The sequence below is a fragment of the Quercus robur genome, chromosome 12, assembly GCF_932294415.1.
Source record: "Quercus robur chromosome 12, dhQueRobu3.1, whole genome shotgun sequence".
NCBI classification, from domain to species: Eukaryota; Viridiplantae; Streptophyta; class Magnoliopsida; order Fagales; family Fagaceae; genus Quercus; species Quercus robur.
In genome coordinates this window covers 43,209,805-43,231,623 of record NC_065545.1, presented here as the reverse complement: position 1 = coordinate 43,231,623, position 21,819 = coordinate 43,209,805, and the positions used below count along the sequence as shown (strand labels likewise).

Here is a 21,819-nt window from a genome sequence, read left to right as displayed (position 1 = left end):
AAAAGCAAACATAAATAAATATTGAGTATCTCAATCAATGGATATAAATATATATATATATATATATATAAATGAAATTAATATACTTAAACTTTTTGTTAGAGGTTAATATTCTACTACTTTTTATGCAAGTCTTTATTTAAATTATCTTACATTATGTCTAGCCCATTTAATTACCCAATATTATTTTATTATGCCCAACCCCATTAATCACTTATGAAATTAAAAAAAAAAATACAAAAACTGAAGAGGGGCTAACATTGGTTTGTCCGCCCATTAAAAAACCAATTAAGTAAAAACACAGCCCAAGGCAATTTACAAAAGAAAAAAGTGGTTAAACGGGTCAAGCACAACCAGTCCATCTTTTGCAACAGCCAAAACCTTCACCATGACAGTCAAGCAAAGAAGACCTGTAGAAATGGAGAAAATGCAGCGAGAGCGAGAGAGACAGAGACAATCTCATGGTTTGATAGATCTCATGGCGGTTGAAACTTCAACAATGGCTGTAAGTACACAAAATAATATATATATATATATATATATATTTGATCTGAACCTGTGAGAACCGAATTACAGATTTTTATAGCATTTCTTTAACGTTGACAATGTTTTGGTTTGGAGGTTGAAGGGCTTTGATTCTAAAAGCTTTTTTTTTTTTTTTTTGGTCTGTTTGTTTGTTGAGAACCCCACAACAAATATCCATGGCTTTAAATATGATTATTTCATGGGCGCTTATTAGTGGGAAGGTTTGGATTTTGCATTGGTATAGGTTAGGTTGATAGGCTCTTCATCTATGGAGGCAAAGAGATTGCAGATATATATATATATATATATATATATAGAGAGAGAGAGAGAGAGAGAGAGAGAGAGAGAGAGAGAGAGAGAGAGAGAGAGAGAAATAAAGCAGTGGGTGTTCTATTTCCAATAAGCAACAATTGAACGTTTTGAAAAACCTCTTGATCGAGAATAGGAAGAATCACCATTAATCAAGAGACAGATTTGAAGAAGGTCTGAATTAATGCTCAATTAGTTGAAAGAATAGCAAAATGTTAATTACAAAAGAAAGAGATAATGCGTACCTAGGAGATGAACAGGTATGAAGAAGTGATTTTTTTAGCAAAGTGGCAATTGAAAAGGTACGAAGAAGTGATTCAGAGGAGATGAAGAGACCGAGGAGGGAAGAGAGAGAGAGAGTTTGGCGTTAGAAAGGTGAAATTCTGAAGTTTAGAAAGTGTGAAAGACAAGAAGAGCAAAAGGATGAAGGGAGACAGAGGGGTTAGCATTAAAGACAACATTAACAACATTAACGTAAGATTGGGCTTTATGGTGTAGAGTTGGAAATCATTTCTTTTTAATAGTATTTTAAAATTATGAGAAATATTTAGAAAAAAGTATTTTTAAATTACGGAAAAATTTTAGAAAAAAGAAGGGAAATGACATGGCTGCTGATGTGGCTCAACGGGAGCGTAGCAACATTAAATGTTACGCTTCAGCTTTTAGTAATATATATATATATATATATATTAAAATTTTGAAAATCTTAACGTTGAATTATGTGTTTGTTTGGAAATAACTATTTAACTTTTTGTTGAAAGTCTGAAAATACTGTACATAAAAGCTAAAAGTTAAATAAAATAAGCTCATTGATTTTTTACTGAATGTATTATAGAAAAGTTGGAGGATTGGAATAAGTAAAACATGAACTACTTTACTGTGGGACCTGCAAATGGTAGATTAAAGTATCAACTTTTTTTTGAGTGAATCCATATAAAAACTAATTTTTTTAGACAAATTATTTTACCACCCTAAACTATACTTCTAATTACACTTTGTACCTTAAACTATAACCCCTGTTATGCTTTGCACCCGACATCAAGTTCGCGGTTAACTTGGACAGAAAAGTATAGCACCACGTAAAAAGACTCAATTGCTCATTTTCTCGAACCCTTAAAAACAAAAGAGAAATTACACTTTACCACCCTAAAACTGGCCAAAATGAGAAATTAACCCTGATTTTCAAATATTATAATTAGTAGGCCACGTTTTCAAATTATATTTTTTACTAGCATCTCGAGTCTCGAGTCTAAGAGACTCGATTTAGGGTCTATAAATCAAGTCTCAAAGACTTGATTTCCATGGTCTGATCATGTATGATGTGGCATTTTTCCGCATGACGACCATCTAGAAATCAAGTCTTAGAAACTCGATTTATAAGAGCAGTTTTGAAATAAAACACCAAGAGTGTTGTTCATCCAAATTACACAAAATCTAAACCTTCGTCAGTGCGTTCATTGGTAGAAAACCTCCTAAAAATTCTTTGAAGCACTAGACCACGCCACCACCGCGAGAGACCCAAGTCGCAGCGCAACCCAGGCCGTGCGAGACCTAGGTCGCAGTGAGACCCAGGCCTCTCTCTGGGATTTTTTTTTTTTTTTTGGGTATTTCTGGGAATGGCAAGATGAGAGACTTGAGACTTAAAATTTTTTTGGTTTATAAATCGAGTCTTAGAGACTCGATTTTCAGGTGTACACCACGTGGAAAAATGCCACATCAGACGTGATCAGACCATGAAAATCGAGTCTTTGAGACTCGATTTATATCCCCTAAATTGAGTCTCTTAGACTCGAGATGCTAGTAAAAAATATAATTTGAAAACAGTACCTACTAATTATATTGTTTGGCAAACAGTGCTAATTTCCTATTTTGGCTAAACAGTGCTAATTTCCTAATTTCCTAAACCATACTCCCAATTACACTTTGCACTTTTAAAACTTTAGATTTTCGTCCAATAAGCTTGGCATTAGGGTGCAAAGTGTAAAAAATGTCATAGTTTAGGGTGTAAAATGTGCATCTGAAAAGTTTAAGGTGCAAAGTGTAATCTAAGATATAATTTAAGGTGGTTAAGTGTAATTTCTCCAATTTTTTTTAGCAAAAAGCAATTCAAAGCCAACCGGTTTTTTGACTAAGTTTGAGCGGGACCCACATAAAACTTTAATTGACTAAGCTAGTTCTTTGACTAAGTTTTGAGCAATAAGCTAAAAAGCAAACAAAAAGTTTGAGTTAGAGAAATATCTCTTACACACATTTTCTTGAACTAAAATTGTGACTTCCAAGTCACAATTTCTCTGCAAAAGTGGTGTGTGTATAACATGTGTGCAACATGCATGCGTGTAATGGACATTGCCCTTCGAGCAATATGCAACAATAAGCAAAATGTTAAAATAAGCTACTTCTTTTGCGAGACTCACGTAGGACCTACAAATAGTACATAAGATAAGCAAAAGCCAACTGATCAACTGTTCCCAAACACAAGCTACATTTCAACGCAATGTTACTTACTATCTAATCCATAAATTCATGCTTTCTTTTTTGTATAATCTTAAAGTTCAAAAAACTTGAAATTTAAAAATTTTATAGATGAGATAGTTATTGATCTCTAATGAAATTTTGCAAGCAAGTAGGGAATAAGGATAGAATATAATAAAATTATTGATTAGTTCAAAAACACATTAGAATGAAATTAATTAGTATAACATGAACAAAAGTTACATTAGGTGTATATCTTGAACCCAACCCAACCCAATCCATCAAAATTAATATTGATGAAGTGTGGGTTTGGTAAAGATTATTTTTGCCAACTTATTTTACTATTCATATTATTTTTGTTACTATTCATGGATCCCACAATACTTTTTTGTACTATTCATGGATCCCATTGGATTTTTTTGATACTATTCATGGGTCTCACTATACTATTTCAGCTAATTTTTACTTTATCTACAGTACTTTCAACAAAAAGTTTTCAATTTTAGTAAAATAAGCAAATTCCAAACGGACCCAAGTCTGAATCATAACAATAATATCAAGAAGATTAACAACAAAGATGGTTATAATGGGCAATAACACTTTATTCAACATTAAACTTAGCAACTTAATACGATGTTGAATCAAATGTTTTATTCAAGTTGAACTTGGCTTCAAATTGAGTACAAATTTAATTGGATCACAGAAACCCTGATCCGGTGGAACCAAGATGGTCCTATTGAGCTTTTGAACCAGAAGGCACCTCCAACAAAATCATTTATAGAGACAACTCTACATTCTCCAATCCAGTAAAATTTTGAATCAAAAAATTTTGGCAAAAAACCATGATGGCCCTATTGTGGTCATGGATTTTTTTTTTTTTGATGGAAGGTCATGGATTTATTTAAACAATTATAATTAGCAAAAAATACAAAGATAAAGGTCTATTCATTTAATTTGTTCAATTTAAGATTATGGCCAGCCAGAGAAAGAGTTCTCAGAGTCTAGAAGCCATGTTGCTCCTGAGTTGCCTTCGAAGGACCTTTCCTGCTGCAGATCTTGGTATGGAGTTTGTAAAGACCACCTTCCTGACTTTCTTGTATGGTGCAACCTGCCACGAGAAGACATTTTTTCAAAGCTATAACGATCTGGTCATCATCAGCAAAGCAAGTAGCCAGCAGCTGATGCTCAGCTTGGGTTACAGCAAAAGAATAAAGTGTTGAAACTATCAATACATGAATACAAAATACAAAGTCAATATGGAATACCTGTTCAGCGACATAATCAATAACAGCTGCCTCAGAAAGTTTGCTTCCATGCTTCTTCACTACAAATGCCACTGGTATCTCCCCAGATTTTTCATCCAAGATACTGGGGGAAAAAAGGAATGATATTTATATGTAAGTTCATAACAAATTATTATAAAAATTTCAAGCAATTAGAGTATATATGAACATCAGAAATTGAAATTAGAGATGGTCTTTATGAACATGTTTGATAGTACACACAGGCTTAATCTTCAGAAAATAAAATGGTCACTCATTTAGTGTAGATTAGTTTTTAAAGTAGTAATGTAGTATGCTTGACTCTAATCACATCCCATTTAAATAAGATATAAACAATGTTACAGTTGTACTTGAATATAGTCACTCCTTTATTGCACCACCATGTGCTTGATCTAGGGTGAACTCCTCTATAAACCCACAGAAAAATGCTTCTGAATTCACATTTAACTACAAATGCTATTATTAAAGAGACAGGATATTTTCATCTTTACAAAATTTCAAAGGCCTTTTGATATACATTCAAATGCTCACACTTACGCTGTGACTGCAACATCAAGTATCTCAGGATGGGAGATCAACACAGCTTCTAAATCAGCAGGAGCAATCTGCAGAAGAGACATGTTATACACTTATTTAAGGAAAATTCATGCATAAATGTTTCAAAAAGGGCTGACTAGTTGCAAGAATAGATATTACTGTTCTTTAATATTGAGCTCTTTCTTCTAGCGAAACCCCCTCCCCCAACAAAGTTAAAATTATGCACACAACATCCACTTTGTAATTTAACATCATATAAAACAAAGAACAGATTCCTAAACTTACCTGAAAGCCCTTGTATTTGATAATCTCTTTCAATCGTTCTTGTACAAAAATGTATCCATCATGATCAATAGAAACAATGTCTCCAGTATGTAGCCAACCATCTTTATCAACTGTTGCCATAGTTGCCTCCACATTATTCAAATATCCTGGAAATATGAGGGCAGAAATAATCTCTTGTATATCAGGATTATAAAATGTTGAATTTTGGAGATGAGTAATTCTCCCAAGAAGTTAACTGAATGATGAGACGTACTTAAAATAAGAAGCTAAGCAGGTATGCGTGAGAATGATTTTAACAATGGTTGTGTATGATAATTCAAGTAAAATGACAGAAACAAAAATTATGGACACCATAAAGTAAGGAGCTATAAAATACCAGTTTACAGAGAAGATTTTGACAGAAATAGAAGTCTTCTTTTAAAAAAATAATAATAAGTAATATAACTCACACTTATGCACAGATTGCACCAATGACCTCAACCTCCACCCTTTATTTATGCGGAAGGAGATGCCATTCAGTCCAAGACCATTAGCAGACAAACGGAGCTCATAGGTCAAATTAACATTTAAATGCTCATAGTCATTGAGGTGAGTGAATGGCACTTTCAACATATACGGACATGATCATGGGAATAATAAGAATTCGAGGTATCTAACATAATTAAACAAAATTAAGCTGAAAAATAGGAATATGATGTCCAACATGAAAATTTTTCTAGTTTCATTTTTTGGAAAGGGCTATACCAGCATGACAAAATTTTTAAAAAGGAGAGTGACATAGATTTAGCAATTTATAAAATACAGATTAGTATTGACGGTACTGTACATAATTTTAAGACTAGAAACAATTAAGGAAACTGATGAAGCTTATTACCTTTCATGATTCCAGGTCCTCGTAGCCAAAGCTCACCAGTACTGCCAGGAGGCACAGAGGAACCGGTATTCCAATCTACCACTTTAGCTTGCGTATTTGGAGCCAATAGTCCTATTGAAGTATAATTTCGAATCTTTTCAGTATTGAAGCCGCGGGTTCCTACTCCAGCTGACTCAGTCATTGCATATCCCTAAAACAGACAAAATTTACAACTGGATGTTTCCAAAAATAAAAGAGGCCATTACAATTCACCAAATAATAAAAGAACGAAATGATTGGGACAGTCATAATGCTATTACTAATTTCATTATTACCACAGAATTTAACTGACAGTTAGTGGTGAACCTTACTGCTTGCTGCAAATCAGATTATTTTGTGGATACAACAGGTTTCCCAAGAATCAGAGGAAAAAGTAGGGATTCATCATTTTCATTATTTTGATTGTATGTCTATTAAAAATAAGTGCAATTTTGTATTTTGATTAAGACCTTCATCTAAGATACTTAGGTACATTTTAACATCTGAGATACCAAACTTCTGGTAGTAGGAATAATTACAATTGCTTTGTTAAAGGTCATTTTCAAACTTGGGACTTCGTACCTGAATGAAATCAACATGAGGCAATGCCTGCTTTAAGTCCTCTACGACCTTTATACTACTCAGAGGAGCTGCCCCACAGGAAACCTGCTTCAAACTCTTGAAACTACTTCCACCAGAATCCTTTGCTTTCTTCGTCAAAGCTGTCAATATTGGTGGGACAAGTGGAAAGTGTGTGACTTTATATCTATCAATGGCCTTCATCACCTCATTCAAATCAAATTTCTTCACCACAACAATTGAAGAACCCACAGAGAACAATCCTAACACAAATAGTGCCAGCCCGTATATATGAAACATTGGTAAAACAGCTAAATGCACATTATCCACAGCCTCATACGGGTACAGTGAAGCCTCAAAACGAATAAAAAGCTCAACCATTGCTATAAAATTCCCGTGTGTTAGCATAGCACCTTTGCTCACCCCAGTAGTCCCAGAGGAATAAATTAAAGCCACAGTGTCCTGCTGCTTAATCACCGGCTTAGGAGGCAAATCAAAATCACCAGAAATGAGCTTATAGAAAGCTGAAAAACTAGTTTTCTTCCTATCCAAATTCACATTATCTGGTACCCCAATTGCAGGAACACCCAATGCTTGCAATGTGTCAACTTTTTCAGCTGCAGAGAAAGCTAGGGACGCATTACAATCAGTTATCCGTTTCTTAATTTCTGGTGTACTACTGAGAGGATTCATGGTTGTAGCGATTGCACCTAAAGACGCAATACCCAAGAAAACAATAGGGTAGTAAATGGAATTCGGCAACAAAACCAAAACCACATCACCTTGTCTGAGACCCATACTGTGGTAGAGGCCAGAGGCCATGGCTTGGACCAAGGGGTAGAGTTCTGGGTAGGAAATGGAAGACCCAGTTGAGGAATCAATGAGAGCTGAGACCCCTCTGTGTTTGTGGGAGAAGATGAAGGAAACAACATCAAGAAAAGGATCTGAGGGGACATATCTATTGGGGAACGTGCTGGAGTAGATTCCAGTCTCTGGCGAGTACCATTGTGGGTGAGGTTTTGGGTTTTTGATAGTCATTGTTTTTTGAATTCCACTAGTTTAGTTTTGTTTGGTTTGGCTCTCATTCTCCATCATATGGCATGGCAGTATAAAACTAACAAGAGTGAACCAGAAATAGGCTATATTTGTTACACGTTCATTCATATGTGGCGCGGAGAAGAAGTCAGAGACAAATAATCGTTTATTACAACTCACGGAAACGGACACAGATAGCTCCAACTTTTTTAAGAATTGGGGAAGTGCAATTTTCAAAAATAGCATTGAGCAACCGCTTCAATCAAATTCAAAACTAAAAGTTGTCTCCATTTTTTCTTTTTCAACGACCAATGTTAGATGCACAAAAAATATTCATAACATTATTCACTATATTTGACTTTGTAAGTTGTTATTGATTTTTATCCTAACATACTATTAAAATTATTTTTTTTTATTAATCACTAATAATTTACCATATTAGCAAATGTGAAAAGTTTTGACAGTCTCAAGGATACATGTAATCTTTCAAAATATCATGGAACTTTGACAAGAAGTTAAAAGATCAAAAATTAACTTTTATTGGTGTTCATTTGAGCTTACTTTTAATATCACTTTTTTTTTACCGGCCACTAATAATCTACCACATTAGCAAATTGAAAAGTTGTCTTTTTTTTTTTTTTTTTTTTCTTTTCCTTTTTTTGTCTATAGCCAAGTCTGAAGGATTACTTATCTTCCCGAATATCATTGAACTTTGACATGACAAACTGTAATTAGTTGCTTATAACTCTCACAGCGCATTCTACTTAAATTTCACGGTTGGGTGTTTGTTATGCATGCTTGTCCAAGAGGAGAGGAGATAAGGTCCAGACTCATAAAAATAACATAGGTAAAATTAACTTGACTTGCCGATGGATTTGGAGACTCTCATGAAAGACATTGAAAACTAGATCATTGAGAGAGTATCTAATCTAATCTAATCTCCTAATCTAATACTATATATAGTTGCAAAAGCCTAAGTTAAGATTCTATCATGTCTCGTGGTTAGAGTTTTCATACTTGACATGTGGTCAAATTTTGTATTTATTGATAATGATTTGGATGATTGATTTCAATGGGCACAAATTTTTTTTTGAGTAAACAGTAATACTTATTAGAACACACACGAAAATAGTAATAATAATGTTTTAAACCGGGTTTATAATACATTACATAATCAGAGTACAACTATAAAAGTTAAGTCCTTTTGTAGTTGTTTGTAGTTGTAGACTGGGGTTATAAACAGCAAACACTTAATACACACAACCAATGTGGGATAAACATCCCTATTTTTTTATTTATTTAGTAAACAGTAATACTTATTAGAACACACGAAAATGATTTGTCCATCTCAACTTTTATTTTTTTATACAAGATAAAAATTCTACTCTAATCTAATCTAAGTGTATATATATATGAAGTTCCCTTCTAAAAACTTGAACCTTAACTTTGTTATTGATTTGTTTGCTATGAGCTAATAATAAATGTTATCCCAAAATTGCTAAATAAATATGCCCTTAAATGTCCACTGTGTGGCACAATAGTTTGTGGGCTCGTCCCGCTCGCCTATGGGGAGTTCACAGACCCCAAACTGAAGGAGGTCAGGGCCCAAGCCCAAAAATATTAAGCCCAAAGGGGCCCGAAGATACGGCCGAGGACAGCTTGGTCCTCGGCAGACCCAAAGTCTCCTTGAGGAAAATGGCATACAAGCAAACTTAAAAGATCAGAAAAATATCTCGGGGAAATTGTCCTTAATACCCCTCATTGACATGACATTGCACCTGACAGAACCGGATTCTTGGGCTTTATTAACCATTACCAACAATGCTGGGATGGGATTGACGGGACAAGTATCAGTCCTGGAAAAACTGACCCTACACGTGGACGAGGGACAACGAACGTAGGCTAGTATAAAAGAAAACGTTAGGTAACGAAGGAGAGGATCCCCATCTCACTTCCTGGAAAAAACTCCAGGAATGAGAATGCCCGGATAGTATACGCGTTCCACCATGGAAAACCCATCGACGGGTAACCGGAGAAAAACACTAGTGCTCCTCGGACAGGATCCGAGGAGCACTATCCATCAATTTATAAAGTTAATGGGCTTAGATATCCGGACTGAAGCCTTTTCTAGTCTAAGTTTATCTAAGGTCCGGCCTGTACTAACGCCCCGTGACCCAACTCTAGCCTTTCAAGCCCACTCTCTACAAATATTATTGTGAGGGATCCATCACGCACGAGCCCAACGTCATTGTTAGGCCGCTTGAGAATCGTGTCCCTACAATTGGCGCCGTCTATGGGAAGGCTTGCGCGTTGGCGCGAGTGGCGCATAAGTCAGCTCTCTAGCAAGCAGAGATTCACGAGTCTTTCTCATCTCCGGCGACGTGCAGTTGTTGCTCCGCCATAAACTTCTGCTAGGGGCTACGCCTTGCACTGCTAACGGAGCGGGCAGCTCTAGGGGCTTCCGGCCTCGAGCCAGCTCTCCCCTCCCTGGCCCAGGGGCTAACCTTCGAAAAATAAATAACTATAGAGAAAAGACTACAAACAAGAAATCTTACAAGTTTTGGACAGAACCAAGGCCTTGCATGGTCCTCGGACCCAAGCCTATAGGGAAACCAAGTACAAAAAAAAGAAATCTTACAAGTTTTGGACAGAACCAAGACCTTGCATGGTCCTCGGACCCAAGCCTATGGGGAAACCAAGTACAAAAAAAGAAATCTTACAAGTTTTGGACAGAACCAAGGCCTTGCATGGTCCTCGGACCCAAGCCTATGGGGAAACCAAGTACAAAAGAAGAAATCTTACAAGTTTTGGACAGAACCAAGGCCTTGCATGGTCCTCGGACCCAAGCCTATGGGGAAACCAAGTACAAAAGAAGAAATCTTACAAGTTTTGGACAGAACCAAGGCCTTGCATGGTCCTCGGACCCAAGCCTATGGGGAAACCAAGTACAAAAAAGAAATCTTACAAGTTTTGGACAGAACCAAGGCCTTGCATGGTCCTCGGACCCAAGCCTATGGGGAAACCAAGTACAAAAAAAAGAAATCTTACAAGTTTTGGACAGAACCAAGGCCTTGCATGGTCCTCGGACCCAAGCCTATGGGGAAACCAAGTACAAAAAAAGAAATCTTACAAGTTTTGGACAGAACCAAGGCCTTGCATGGTCCTCGAACCCAAGCCTATGGGGAAACCAAGTACAAAAGAAGAAATCTTACAAGTTTTGGACAGAACCAAGGCCTTGCATGGTCCTCGGACCCAAGCCTATGGGGAAACCAAGTACAAAAAAGAAATCTTACAAGTTTTGGACAGAACCAAGGCCTTGCATGGTCCTCGGACCCAAGCCTATGGGGAAACCAAGTACAAAAGAAGAAATCTTACAAGTTTTGGACAGAACCAAGGCCTTGCATGGTCCTCGGACCCAAGCCTATGGGAAAACCAAGTACAAAAAAGAAATCTTACAAGTTTTGGATAGAACCAAGGCCTTGCATGGTCCTCGGACCCAAGCCTATGGGGAAACCAAGTACAAAAAAGAAATCTTACAAGTTTTGGACAGAACCAAGGCCTTGCATGGTCCTCGGACCCAAGCCTATGTGGAAACCAAGTACAAAAGAAGAAATCTTACAAGTTTTGGACAGAACCAAGGCCTTGCATGGTCCTCGGACCCAAGCCTATGGGGAAACCAAGTACAAAAAAGAAATCTTACAAGTTTTGGACAGAACCAAGGCCTTGCATGGTCCTCGGACCCAAGCCTATGGGGAAACCAAGTACAAAAAAGAAATCTTACAAGTTTTGGACAGAACCAAGGCCTTGCATGGTCCTCGGACCCAAGCCTATGGGGAAACCAAGTACACAAAATAAAAACCGTAAGTTTTGGACGGAACCTAGGCCTTGTATGGTCCTCGGACCCAAGCCTACGAGGAAACCAAGTACACGAAAGCACCATCGGAGTTCCGTACTTCCCAGTCGATTGCTCGGATGGATTATTTCGAGATTATCAGCCTTGGACGATGTTCACGCGCTTATCACAGAATATTCAACTGTTATCCCGGTTAGTTTCCTAAGTTTGATTTACTATGAATTATCGATATAATGCTTGGTAATATTGATAAATTGGAGTGAGCTAGATTATGTTTCAAACTATTTTGCTCTAAATATTCTGAAAGAAACACACGCATGGGGCACACTCACTCACAAAGTAGTGTAGTCAAAGGAACAGTATCCAAAACAAGTAAAGAGATTTCCATTATCACTAAAACAAAGAAATAGTACAGCGTACAATGAAAAGCTGGAATCAGTTTGCGTCAAAGCTCATTACATAACCGAAAAGAAAGGAAGATACAAGAGAATAAAGTGAAGCTGAGGAAGTAGGTCAGAGGAGAGGTTGGCTACAGCCCCAAGACCTTGTCCTTCCTCAATGCTTTCACATGCCCACAACTCAAACAGCAAAAGAGATCCAACTTAAGCCTGACACCGTTGAAGGAAAGGTGCAGGGAGTTGGAAGTGGAGGGGCTTTCTCTAAATATTCGCCTGCCGCAAAGCAGAGGCGCTGATGGCGGAAAATCTTTCTTCTGACATACCAAAATCCTGGCATGAACAGAACTTGCTTCGGATTTTGACTAAAAGAGGGAAAGACACCCTTCCCCCTCGGTCGAAATGGAGTATTCTCTTGAACCTATGCTTCCTGTGCCCATGCCGCACTATTCTGAGTCTCATGAAGGCACGATGCATCTGCGGCGGAGAAAGTTCTTTCTTCCCAACCCTTGCCTTAAACATGTTGTGTTAAGGGAGGAGAGTTCCGGATATGGAAGCTGTGATATGGGAGAAAACTGAAGGATTTGTGCGTATATAAATCAACTTTCTCTCCCTCCCATTTATTTGAAAAGACAAGGTGATGGCAGTCAACTCACGCGGCGTCCCAAGGAACGCTACAGACAAAAGGGGTTCTGGCTCAACTTCCAACATCAACTGCAACCCCAAGATTAAAGAAGCCTCGTAAAGGCGCACCTCGATCACGGTGACGTCAGAGAGTACCGCGTGGCCAGAGGTTGCAGAAATATCTCTTAATTCATGGGCTGAGTGGATTCGCGGCCCAGGCCCGCTCTGCGTGAGGGCCCAGGGACTGCGGCCCACACTGAGAAATAGCCGTTGCCGAGGACAACCCCTGCTCGGCGCCTTATGAAATGCCTGATGAAAGGGAGAATCTGAACTCGAAGAGTTTTGGACAGAACCTAGGACTTGTACGGTCCTCGGACTCAAGCCTATGGGGAAACCAAGGACATAAAAGTCTTGGACAGAACCTGGGACTTGTATGATCCTCGGACTCAAGCCTATGGGGAAACCAAAGACATAAAAGTCTCGGACAGAACCTGGGACTTGTATGATCCTCGGACTCAAGCCTATGGGGAAACCAAAGACATAAAAGTCTTGGACAGAACCTGGGACTTGTATGATCCTCGGACTCAAGCCTATGGGGAAACCAAAGACATAGAGGTTTTGGACAGAACCTAGGGCTTGCATGGTCCTCGGACTCAAATCTAGGGGAAGCCAAGTACATAAAAGAAAAAGCATAAGTTTTAAGTGAAACCCAGGCCTTGCGAAGTCCTCGGACTCAGGCCTTTTGGGAAATCAACTGCTCGGATGGAGAAGTTTCTCGGCTCAAATACGGGAAAAAGTTAAGGCCAGTGTGTTAAGAAGATGGCGAAACGAATTGATGATCGTTAGCCTAAGGAAATTGTTCATTGAGAGGTGACATGTCCTCGGATAACTACTTCTTACACCTTATTGAACACTTAGTCCCCATCTCGACTAATTTTAAGGTAAGTCTCGTTCCTCACTGGTCGGATTGTTATGTCGAATAATAATTTTGTTAAAGTTATTATGGTGTCTTTTTATTAGCGAGTATTGTAGCCTTAGTTATCATTGATTCAAATGCTATACTATTGTACCGAGCAGTGCTTGCAAATTTATTAAAACAAATAAACAGAACATGCGAAATGGAATAACAGTAACTTTTATTAATATAAAAAATTATTACAACGTACAAAGAAGGGCTTAAACAAGCCTATACAAAAAAAATGAACTGCTAAATCAGTAATAACATCCATAATACAGATAAGTAAACCGTCAGATGTCCTTTAGACTCGTCTTCAAAGTCTCTCTAAAATCTCTGCCTCAGTACTGCTCATATTAGGAGAAGAACCTTATATAGAAAAGGGGAAGGAGAAGGAAGAAGAATTGGAACACATGGAAGCACTTCAGCAAGCTCTTGTCGCTGAGGAGGGCAAAGGGAAAAGAAGATGGAGGACATGAGCAAGAAGGAGGAGAAGAAGAGGGAAGAGATGAAGAAAATAAAAATGAGCAAAAGAGGGAGAAGGGGAATCAAAGGATGGCGCCAGTGAACAAAGAGAGGAAGAAGCAAGGGCGTTTAGTCCCTGCCTCAATCCTAACTCTTAGCACACTGGAGCCATATTAGGTATGCTCATGAGAGAGCGGATGGAGATGACAAGGGAGGTTTTCGACTCAGTCACACCGGAAGTGAGATGTGACGAGTCCCTGCTTCGGATTTTGGCTAAAAGAGTGGGGAGGCAAATCTTGAGTCTCCGCCACCCTTGCCCCGACCGAGCCATCTCAAGTTTTATTAGGACATGGCGTTTCTGGGAGATAAAGGGTTTATTCATGGCTGACTACTATGGCGGATGTATTAGGGGATAGGGAATAACCAGATGGAAGAAGTGAATTTTGAGAAGGGCCTGAGGGATTCAGATATGAGAAAATCGCCTTATCTTCTCTCTTTATATAGGGAACGAAGAAAAGGATATATACCACGATCAGATCCCCAGGGAAATCTATAAAGAAGAACGCGCCGTTTCGTTCTCCCACGCCATCAGTAACCGTTAGATCTGGGAGGTCTCGTAAATGGGAAAATATTAAAGGCACGCTTCAGATAACCAAACGGCATAATGGCAACGTGCGCAAATTGAGGGAACGTCTTGTAGACCGGCGCATTCCTCGGGGAAGTGAAGAGTCGCAAACGTTGATTAAGGACTGAATTGAATGAACCGCAATAAAGGCTTGATATTGCCAAAACCCACCTTTCCAACCAAGACGTTGGACAGCAGGGTTTTGAGGGGCTAATGTGGGGCACAATAGTTTGTGGGCTCGTCCCGCTCGCTTATGGGGAGTTCACAGACCCCAAACTGAAGGAGGCCAGGGCCCAAGCCCAAAAATATTAAGCCCAAAGGGGCCCGAAGATACGGCCGAGGACAGCTTAGTCCTCGGCAGACCCAAAGTCTCCTTGAGGAAAGTGGCATACAAGCAAACTTAAAAGATCAGAAAAATATCTCAGGAAAATTGTCCTTAATACCCCTCATTGACATGACATTGCACCTGACAGAACCAGATTCTTGGGCTTTATTAACCATGCCCAACAATGCTGGGATGGGATTGACGGGACAAGTATCAGTCCTGGAAAAACTGACCCTACACGTGGACGAGGGACAACGAACGTAGGCTAGTATAAAAGAAAACGTTAGGTAACGAAGGAGAGGATCCCCATCTCACTTCCTGGAAAAAACTCCAGGAATGAGAATGCCCGGATAGTATACGCGTTCCACCATGGAAAACCCATCGACGGATAACCGGAGAAAAACACTAGTGCTCCTCGGACAGGATCCGAGGAGCACTATCCCTCAATTTATAAAGTTAATGGGCTTAGATATCCGGACTGAAGCCTTTTCTAGTCTAAGTTTATCTAAGGTCCGGCCTATACTAACGCCCCGTGACCCAACTCTAGCCTTTCAAGCCCACTCTCTACAAATATTATTGTGAGGGATCCATCACGCGCGAGCCCAACGTCATTGTTAGGCCGCTTGAGAATCGTGTCCCTACATCCACTATTAATCTCATCAAATACTCCATTAACTTTTTACCATTCTTTGTTTATTCATTTATTTATTTTTATACCTTTTTTCAGTTAAACTTCCTTACACATTTTTTTAAATAAGACTTTTAATTAGTTCTAAAAGGTAGGGTCTATAAATGTGAAAAACATTTTATTAGTGCACTAATTTATATGTATTCCACTTCCTTGACATAATTGATAAGGAATAAAAGGTTTGAGAAAATAAAAAGTATTTGTTATTGCCATATATGATAAATCAAATCTTTTTTTTAGAATCAATGTTAATCTAATCTAATTTAATCTAGGAGCTTTATCAAAAAAAAAATATATTAATCTAGGAAAATTTTTGGCTACAGACTTGGTTATTGCCTAAGGCTACAACTTCCACTAAAAAAATTAATATGACTAAATATTTTGAAATTCTAAATAGGACAAAGTTTGGGTACAAACTTGGTTATAGTCTAAAGCTACAACTCTTACTTAAAAAATTAACACAAATACGTATTTTTAAAATATAACCATTGGATTGCATTTTTTTTAAATGTTTTTAATACACATTTAAAATTTCATGCCAATCAGATTTTATTTATTATTCAATCTATAGTTATTGGTCTTTGATTTTTTATAAATTTTGCAAGCACGGGGATATAATAAGAAAATGTAATCTAATAATAGATCTATCAAAATTCACATCCAATAAAAATATATTAAGTGGAGTTGTAGCCATTGTCTACAATCAAGTTTGTAGCCAAATTTTATCCTTTAATCTAATAGTTACAAAAACCAAGTTAAGGTTCTGTCTTGTATCAAGGTTGGAGCTTCTATGGCTTGACCTATGGTCAAATTTTGTATCTATTGATAATGATTTGGATAATTGATTGCAATTGAAACAAAATAATTTTTTCATCTCAACCTTATTGTTTTTTTATTATCTAAGATATAAATTCGTCTCTAGCCTATTCACTTGTGGCTCCATTTTAAGCCCAACATAATTACACTTTGAACAAAGTTTGACAACAAATTTTATTGTAGACTAAGGTTACAACTTCATTCAATATTTTTTTTTTTATTGGATATGAATTTCGAGTTTTTGTAGTTTAAAAAATTATACATAAAAAATAAATAGGTTATGGATCGAATAGTAAATAACATTTGATTGGAATGAAATTTGATGTGTTTTAATAACATAAAAATTTTGCAATTCAACACTTAGATTTTCAAAATAAATAGTCATGTTAATTTGTTTAATGAGAGTTGTAACCTTAGGCCACAACTAAATTTGTTTCCAAACTTTGTCCTTAAACTTTGGTCTACTTAACAATATATTAGGCCCTTATAAACAAAAGAAAAAAAACCCAAGAAAAATTTCATTTAACTAAAATTTTGAAAAAGACATAGCTTGCGGCTTTGATAATAAGATTATTACACAATGATTTCAAAATAAGAAAATTTGTAGAAGGAAATTGTAAGATTCTATGTATTTGTGTGTGTTTCTTCTTCTTCTTCTTCTTCTTTTTGTCAATAAATGAAGTACTCTATTCATTAGATTTTGTATAATTCGAGTTTCTTGATGATCACCCTGAAAAAAATTTCTGAAACTGCCATTGAGCCTAATCTAAGTGTATGTGTGTAAAATTCCATCCTGAAAACTTGAACCCCAATCCTTACCCCCACCCCCACAATAATAAATGTTATTCGTAAATTCTGAATCTAATAATATAGTTAAAAAAGACTAAGTTAAGGTTCTGCCAAAAGGTAGTAGTTTTGAGGTTTGTCTTTGAGGTGAAAACTTTTATAATAATGCAAAAGGGTAACTACACCCTCCCCCCTCCCTTGAGATTTGGAGGAATGACACTTCACTCCAAACCTGAAGGGAAAAAACACTACTCTCCCTTAAGGTTTGAAGAAAATAATACTCCACTTTTTATTTATATTAGTAACAAATTATTTTAAATTTCTATAAAAATTATTTTTATCAAAATTTAACCATGATTAATAAAAATATAGCTGAACAATTCAAAATAATAATGCAAAGTTTATCAAGCACATAAATACTTGCAATAGTAAATCTTTCCAAAACCCGTTGAAAAACTAAAAAAAGAAAAGAAAATGTCATATTAATTACTAAATATTTTTAAATACTCTTTAATTAAAATTTTAAATCATTGAATTTTGATTTTGAAAGGGAGGATAATTTTAGAAACATTCCCTTAAGTAAAGATCAAGTTAGTAATCAACATTTTTAAAATCAATTTAATAGAGTTTGATCAAATGGGTGTGAATGGGGGAAAATGTATTTTCCCTTCCAGTTTGTGGTGGAGTATCATTTCCCAAAACCTCAAAGGAGAGGGGTGTAATTACTCCTAATATAAAATTATACCTGTACATGTATTTCTGCGAAGAGAAGTATTCTTAAAGTGCTTAAGATTTTGTATGATCACATTATATTGGGAAAAAAAAAGATTTAAAGAATTCTTAAAAGGCTTTCAACAAGGATTTAAAGTTAAGACTTTTTAATTGGATGCGACAGATTCATCATTTGATTACATTATCTTCGTATATTTTCTATGCTTGCAAAATTTCAAAGTGATCAAAGATTAATAGTCATGCCATCAATCAATTGTTTGAATTCACATTTTTGTAGTTTAGAATAAAACATAAAATATGAGTTTATGGATTGAATGATAAATAACATTTGATTAGTATAAAAATTGGCATGCATATTAAGAACACATAGAATATGCAATCTTTTTTTCTTTTCTTTGTTGATGAAATAGAACACATAATCTAATCGTGAGACACTATTATGTGAGGGGAAGTAGCTTGCACTTATTGGTCAAATGATATGGCCAAGTTAATATTGCAAAATAAATACTTACTTTTTTAAAGTTTCAAAAAATGAAAATTTTGTGTGTAATGTATTATAAACCCGGTTTAAAACATTAATATTACTATTTTTATGTGTGTTCTAATAAGTATTACTGTTTACTCAAAAAAAATTTAAATTACTATTATTTTTTGCAATTTACGTATTACAATGTTTAATTCTTTTGAGTGAGTAAGGACAAATAAATACACCAAAAAAAAGAGCAATTTATTTTGATATGTTTTATATAGTTTTTTTTTTTTTTCCACTAATAAGTTTTGTTTTATGGACATATGAAAATGAAATGATAATCTGAATCGGACACAATTGGAACATCATGAAAAACATAATTCTTAGACAAGAAATTATTAAGCTTCGAGCCAAGAACAGTTTAAGAATTGACGAGCAATAACTTAAGATTGAGAATACTCCACCAAGCTCGGAGACACCACCTCCACCTCCCAAACCAAAGGTATAGTCTATAGTGTGCTATTGCTGATTCTTGAAAATTACAAATTTCAAAACTTTGAGTACAGTTTTTCCTCTTTTAGTCTAAGGTTCAAATATGAATCAAGGTATAGGCTGCGTTTCAGTATCATTGGCAGCCCAACCAAATTCAATAGCGTGAAGAGAGTATGATTTTTCTTTTGTATGCAATTCTATTCTACTACTTAATTCAATATAATTGAAGGATTAGTTAATAGGAGTTTTATGTTTTTTATTTGTAATGGTGTAGTTTCTTTAAGGAGTATCCCCATCCTGATGAGTCTGGCAAAGATTTGAACTAAGCAGGAGGCTTGGCTTGAAGATAAATTGATATTGGTTTTTAATCTATAATCTAAGTGCTCCTCCTGGTCAAATATCATTTGATTTGAGGAGCACCAACTTAAGATAACAAAAAGGTGATTGAAGATTTGTTTAAATATTAATAAAAAATTCTAAACTACCCCCTTTTTTATTTATTGTGAATGGTCAGGACAGAATATAAATTATCCTAAGAACTCCAAGGGAAAGGAACAAATGCATTTCACATTAAGATGCTTCACCTTAAAGGATGAGAAGACCGGCATTTCAAGTTAGCAAAAAGTTATGTATGTTTCTTTTAGGTGTCATATTTTTCTCATGCCAAAAAATAATGCAAAGAGAATCAAGAGTGACATATCACATAAAGTAAAACTGAAATAAAAAATAAAAGCAGTTTACAATTGAATGGATTATTTTATATCTACTTTGTCTAGACTATGTTAAGAACTGATTTTGATGGGAATATTTATATGAAAAGTGCCAAATTAAAACTACGCTAGGAGGGAATGTGCATTTATATGAAAATAAACATTTTAAACTTGGTTTTGAGGGAATGTGCATTTCTAGTTCTTATGAAAATATATCTTGTCCAATTTTAATCCAATTTTCTAACAAAAATTTTACCAAATTGAAACAATTAAGCAATTGTATTATTATTGTTGTTGTTGTTGTTCTTATTATTATTATTATTATTATTATTATTATTATGTAGAAAAAAAAAAAAGGGATTGTAGGTCACTTCTTGGCCTACTTACACTCCATTTGAAATGAGGGATTAGAATGAAATGGAAATAATATTTTTAGATTATTCACTCTACTCCCTTATTTGAGAGTTTTAATTAAAGAAATGGAATAATCATTCCATTGTTTGGAAATGTAAGTTGGAGAAAATGAAATGAATAGACAAAAATACTGATTCCTCTCTATTCCCTCAAAAACTCAAATTTTCATTTCTCCATTTAATGAAATTTCACTAAACTCCCAAAATACCCCTACATGTCTAGCCATTTATTGTTATAAAATGATTTCATTCATTTCTTTCTGTAGGGTCACAATTATAGGGCCCAAGTCCAAGGTGCATGGAGTCTTGGTCCCATGAGCCCAATACAATGAATTTATAGAGAATGGGTTGAAAACTTGGACCTTAGCGAATCAGATGATCGACCAACAGGTATAAATGATAAAGAAAGAAAGATAACATATGTTTACTAGGGAGAGACGTCCTCGGACTTTGTCTGAGAAGGTTGATTCTTAATATATTGTTCGTCATCCTCTGTTACAAGTCCCCTCCTCCTTTTGTTCTCCCCTTCTCCTCTATTTATACTATCTTCCTCTCATTTTCACCGTCCACATGTAAATTTAGATTGATAGTGCTAATACTTGTCCCATCAGTCCCTCTCCAAAGTCGTTGGGAGTGGTTGTAAAGGCTGAAAAGCAGGGTTCAATTAGTTGCAGAGCACTTAATGCAATGGTAGCAGCTTTCTCTCAGATATTTCCGTGCCTCCCTTTGTCCTTTTCTTTCTTAATACTTATCATCTTCCATGGAATGGTTCAGAGTGTCACTCTCTCAATGGCAGGCTATTCCCTTTGTCCTCGGCCTTGATTGGCCGAGAAGGAGTTCTTCCTTGGACTGGGCCCTTGGCCCAACATATACATTGGTATGGGCTCCTTGGTTTGTCACTCCCATAATAGCCCCTCGGGATTCTACTTTTCTTCTCCATGGGAGGAAATGAAGATATCGATGTGATAATAGCCCTTTCTCACCCATTTTACACTGTCTTTGATTGCAAGATATTTTTCAGTTTATCCAAGTCACGTTCCTGACGTTTCGGTACACGAGACGCGCCTTCATTAAGGTCTTTACGAAGTGACACAGAGCCAACAGTTGAAGATTTCTTTGGAAATTAAGCGGGATTCATCTCACTCATAACTCTTTCTTTGAGATTCGGGCGAATTAATTTCCACTAGATTTTGCCTTCTATATAAGACATCTTTAGGGGAGTCGTTCTTCCTCATTTACAGGTCCTTGAGTTCTGCAGGAATCTCAAGTTCTTAACTCTTCAGGCATTCCTAGGGACCCTACCAAGATGGTGATCGAAGTCTAGGGAATGAGGTGGCTAAGGATAAAGGTGATGGCTAGGAAATCAAGCCTTCCTCAGAAACCAAGGATGCCGCCAAGATCCAAGATGACGTAGTTAAGGCAAGGGAAGCAGAGGCCAAAGACGTTTCTTCCTTTCAACCGAGCGAGAAAGAAGTCCCTTCTCCTTCAACTAAGACCCAAAGCAGAGGTAGATCACATCAGATTTTTGGTGCGACAAAATCTGGGTCTCACCTG

General features: G+C 36.5%; 1 protein-coding gene across 1 annotated transcript; it reads right to left on the bottom strand.

Moving 5' to 3' along the window:
* Positions 1-3,939: 3,939 nt before the first annotated feature.
* On the bottom strand, positions 3,940-8,009 carry LOC126710222 (4-coumarate--CoA ligase-like 6). Its single transcript, XM_050410601.1, has 6 exons — positions 6,886-8,009; positions 6,286-6,475; positions 5,412-5,557; positions 5,127-5,194; positions 4,572-4,674; positions 3,940-4,414 (listed from the first exon to the last, which is right to left on the bottom strand). The coding sequence occupies exons 1-6, from the start codon at positions 7,918-7,920 to the stop codon at positions 4,301-4,303; spliced, it is 1,656 nt and encodes a 551-aa protein (XP_050266558.1). The 5' UTR covers positions 7,921-8,009; the 3' UTR covers positions 3,940-4,300.
* Positions 8,010-21,819: the final 13,810 nt, after the last annotated feature.

What these genes read in the sequence shown, in the direction of transcription:
- LOC126710222 (XM_050410601.1), bottom strand. Translation starts at nt 7,920, where the DNA reads ATGACTATCAAAAACCCAAAACCTCACCCACAATGGTACTCGCCAGAG. An exon ending in CTCATGTTGATTTCATTCAG is followed by an intron (nt 6,476 to 6,885) that starts GTACGAAGTCCC and finishes TGTCTGTTTTAG; the next exon opens with GGATATGCAATGACTGAGTC. An exon ending in TCAAATACAAGGGCTTTCAG is followed by an intron (nt 5,195 to 5,411) that starts GTAAGTTTAGGA and finishes TCTCTTCTGCAG; the next exon opens with ATTGCTCCTGCTGATTTAGA.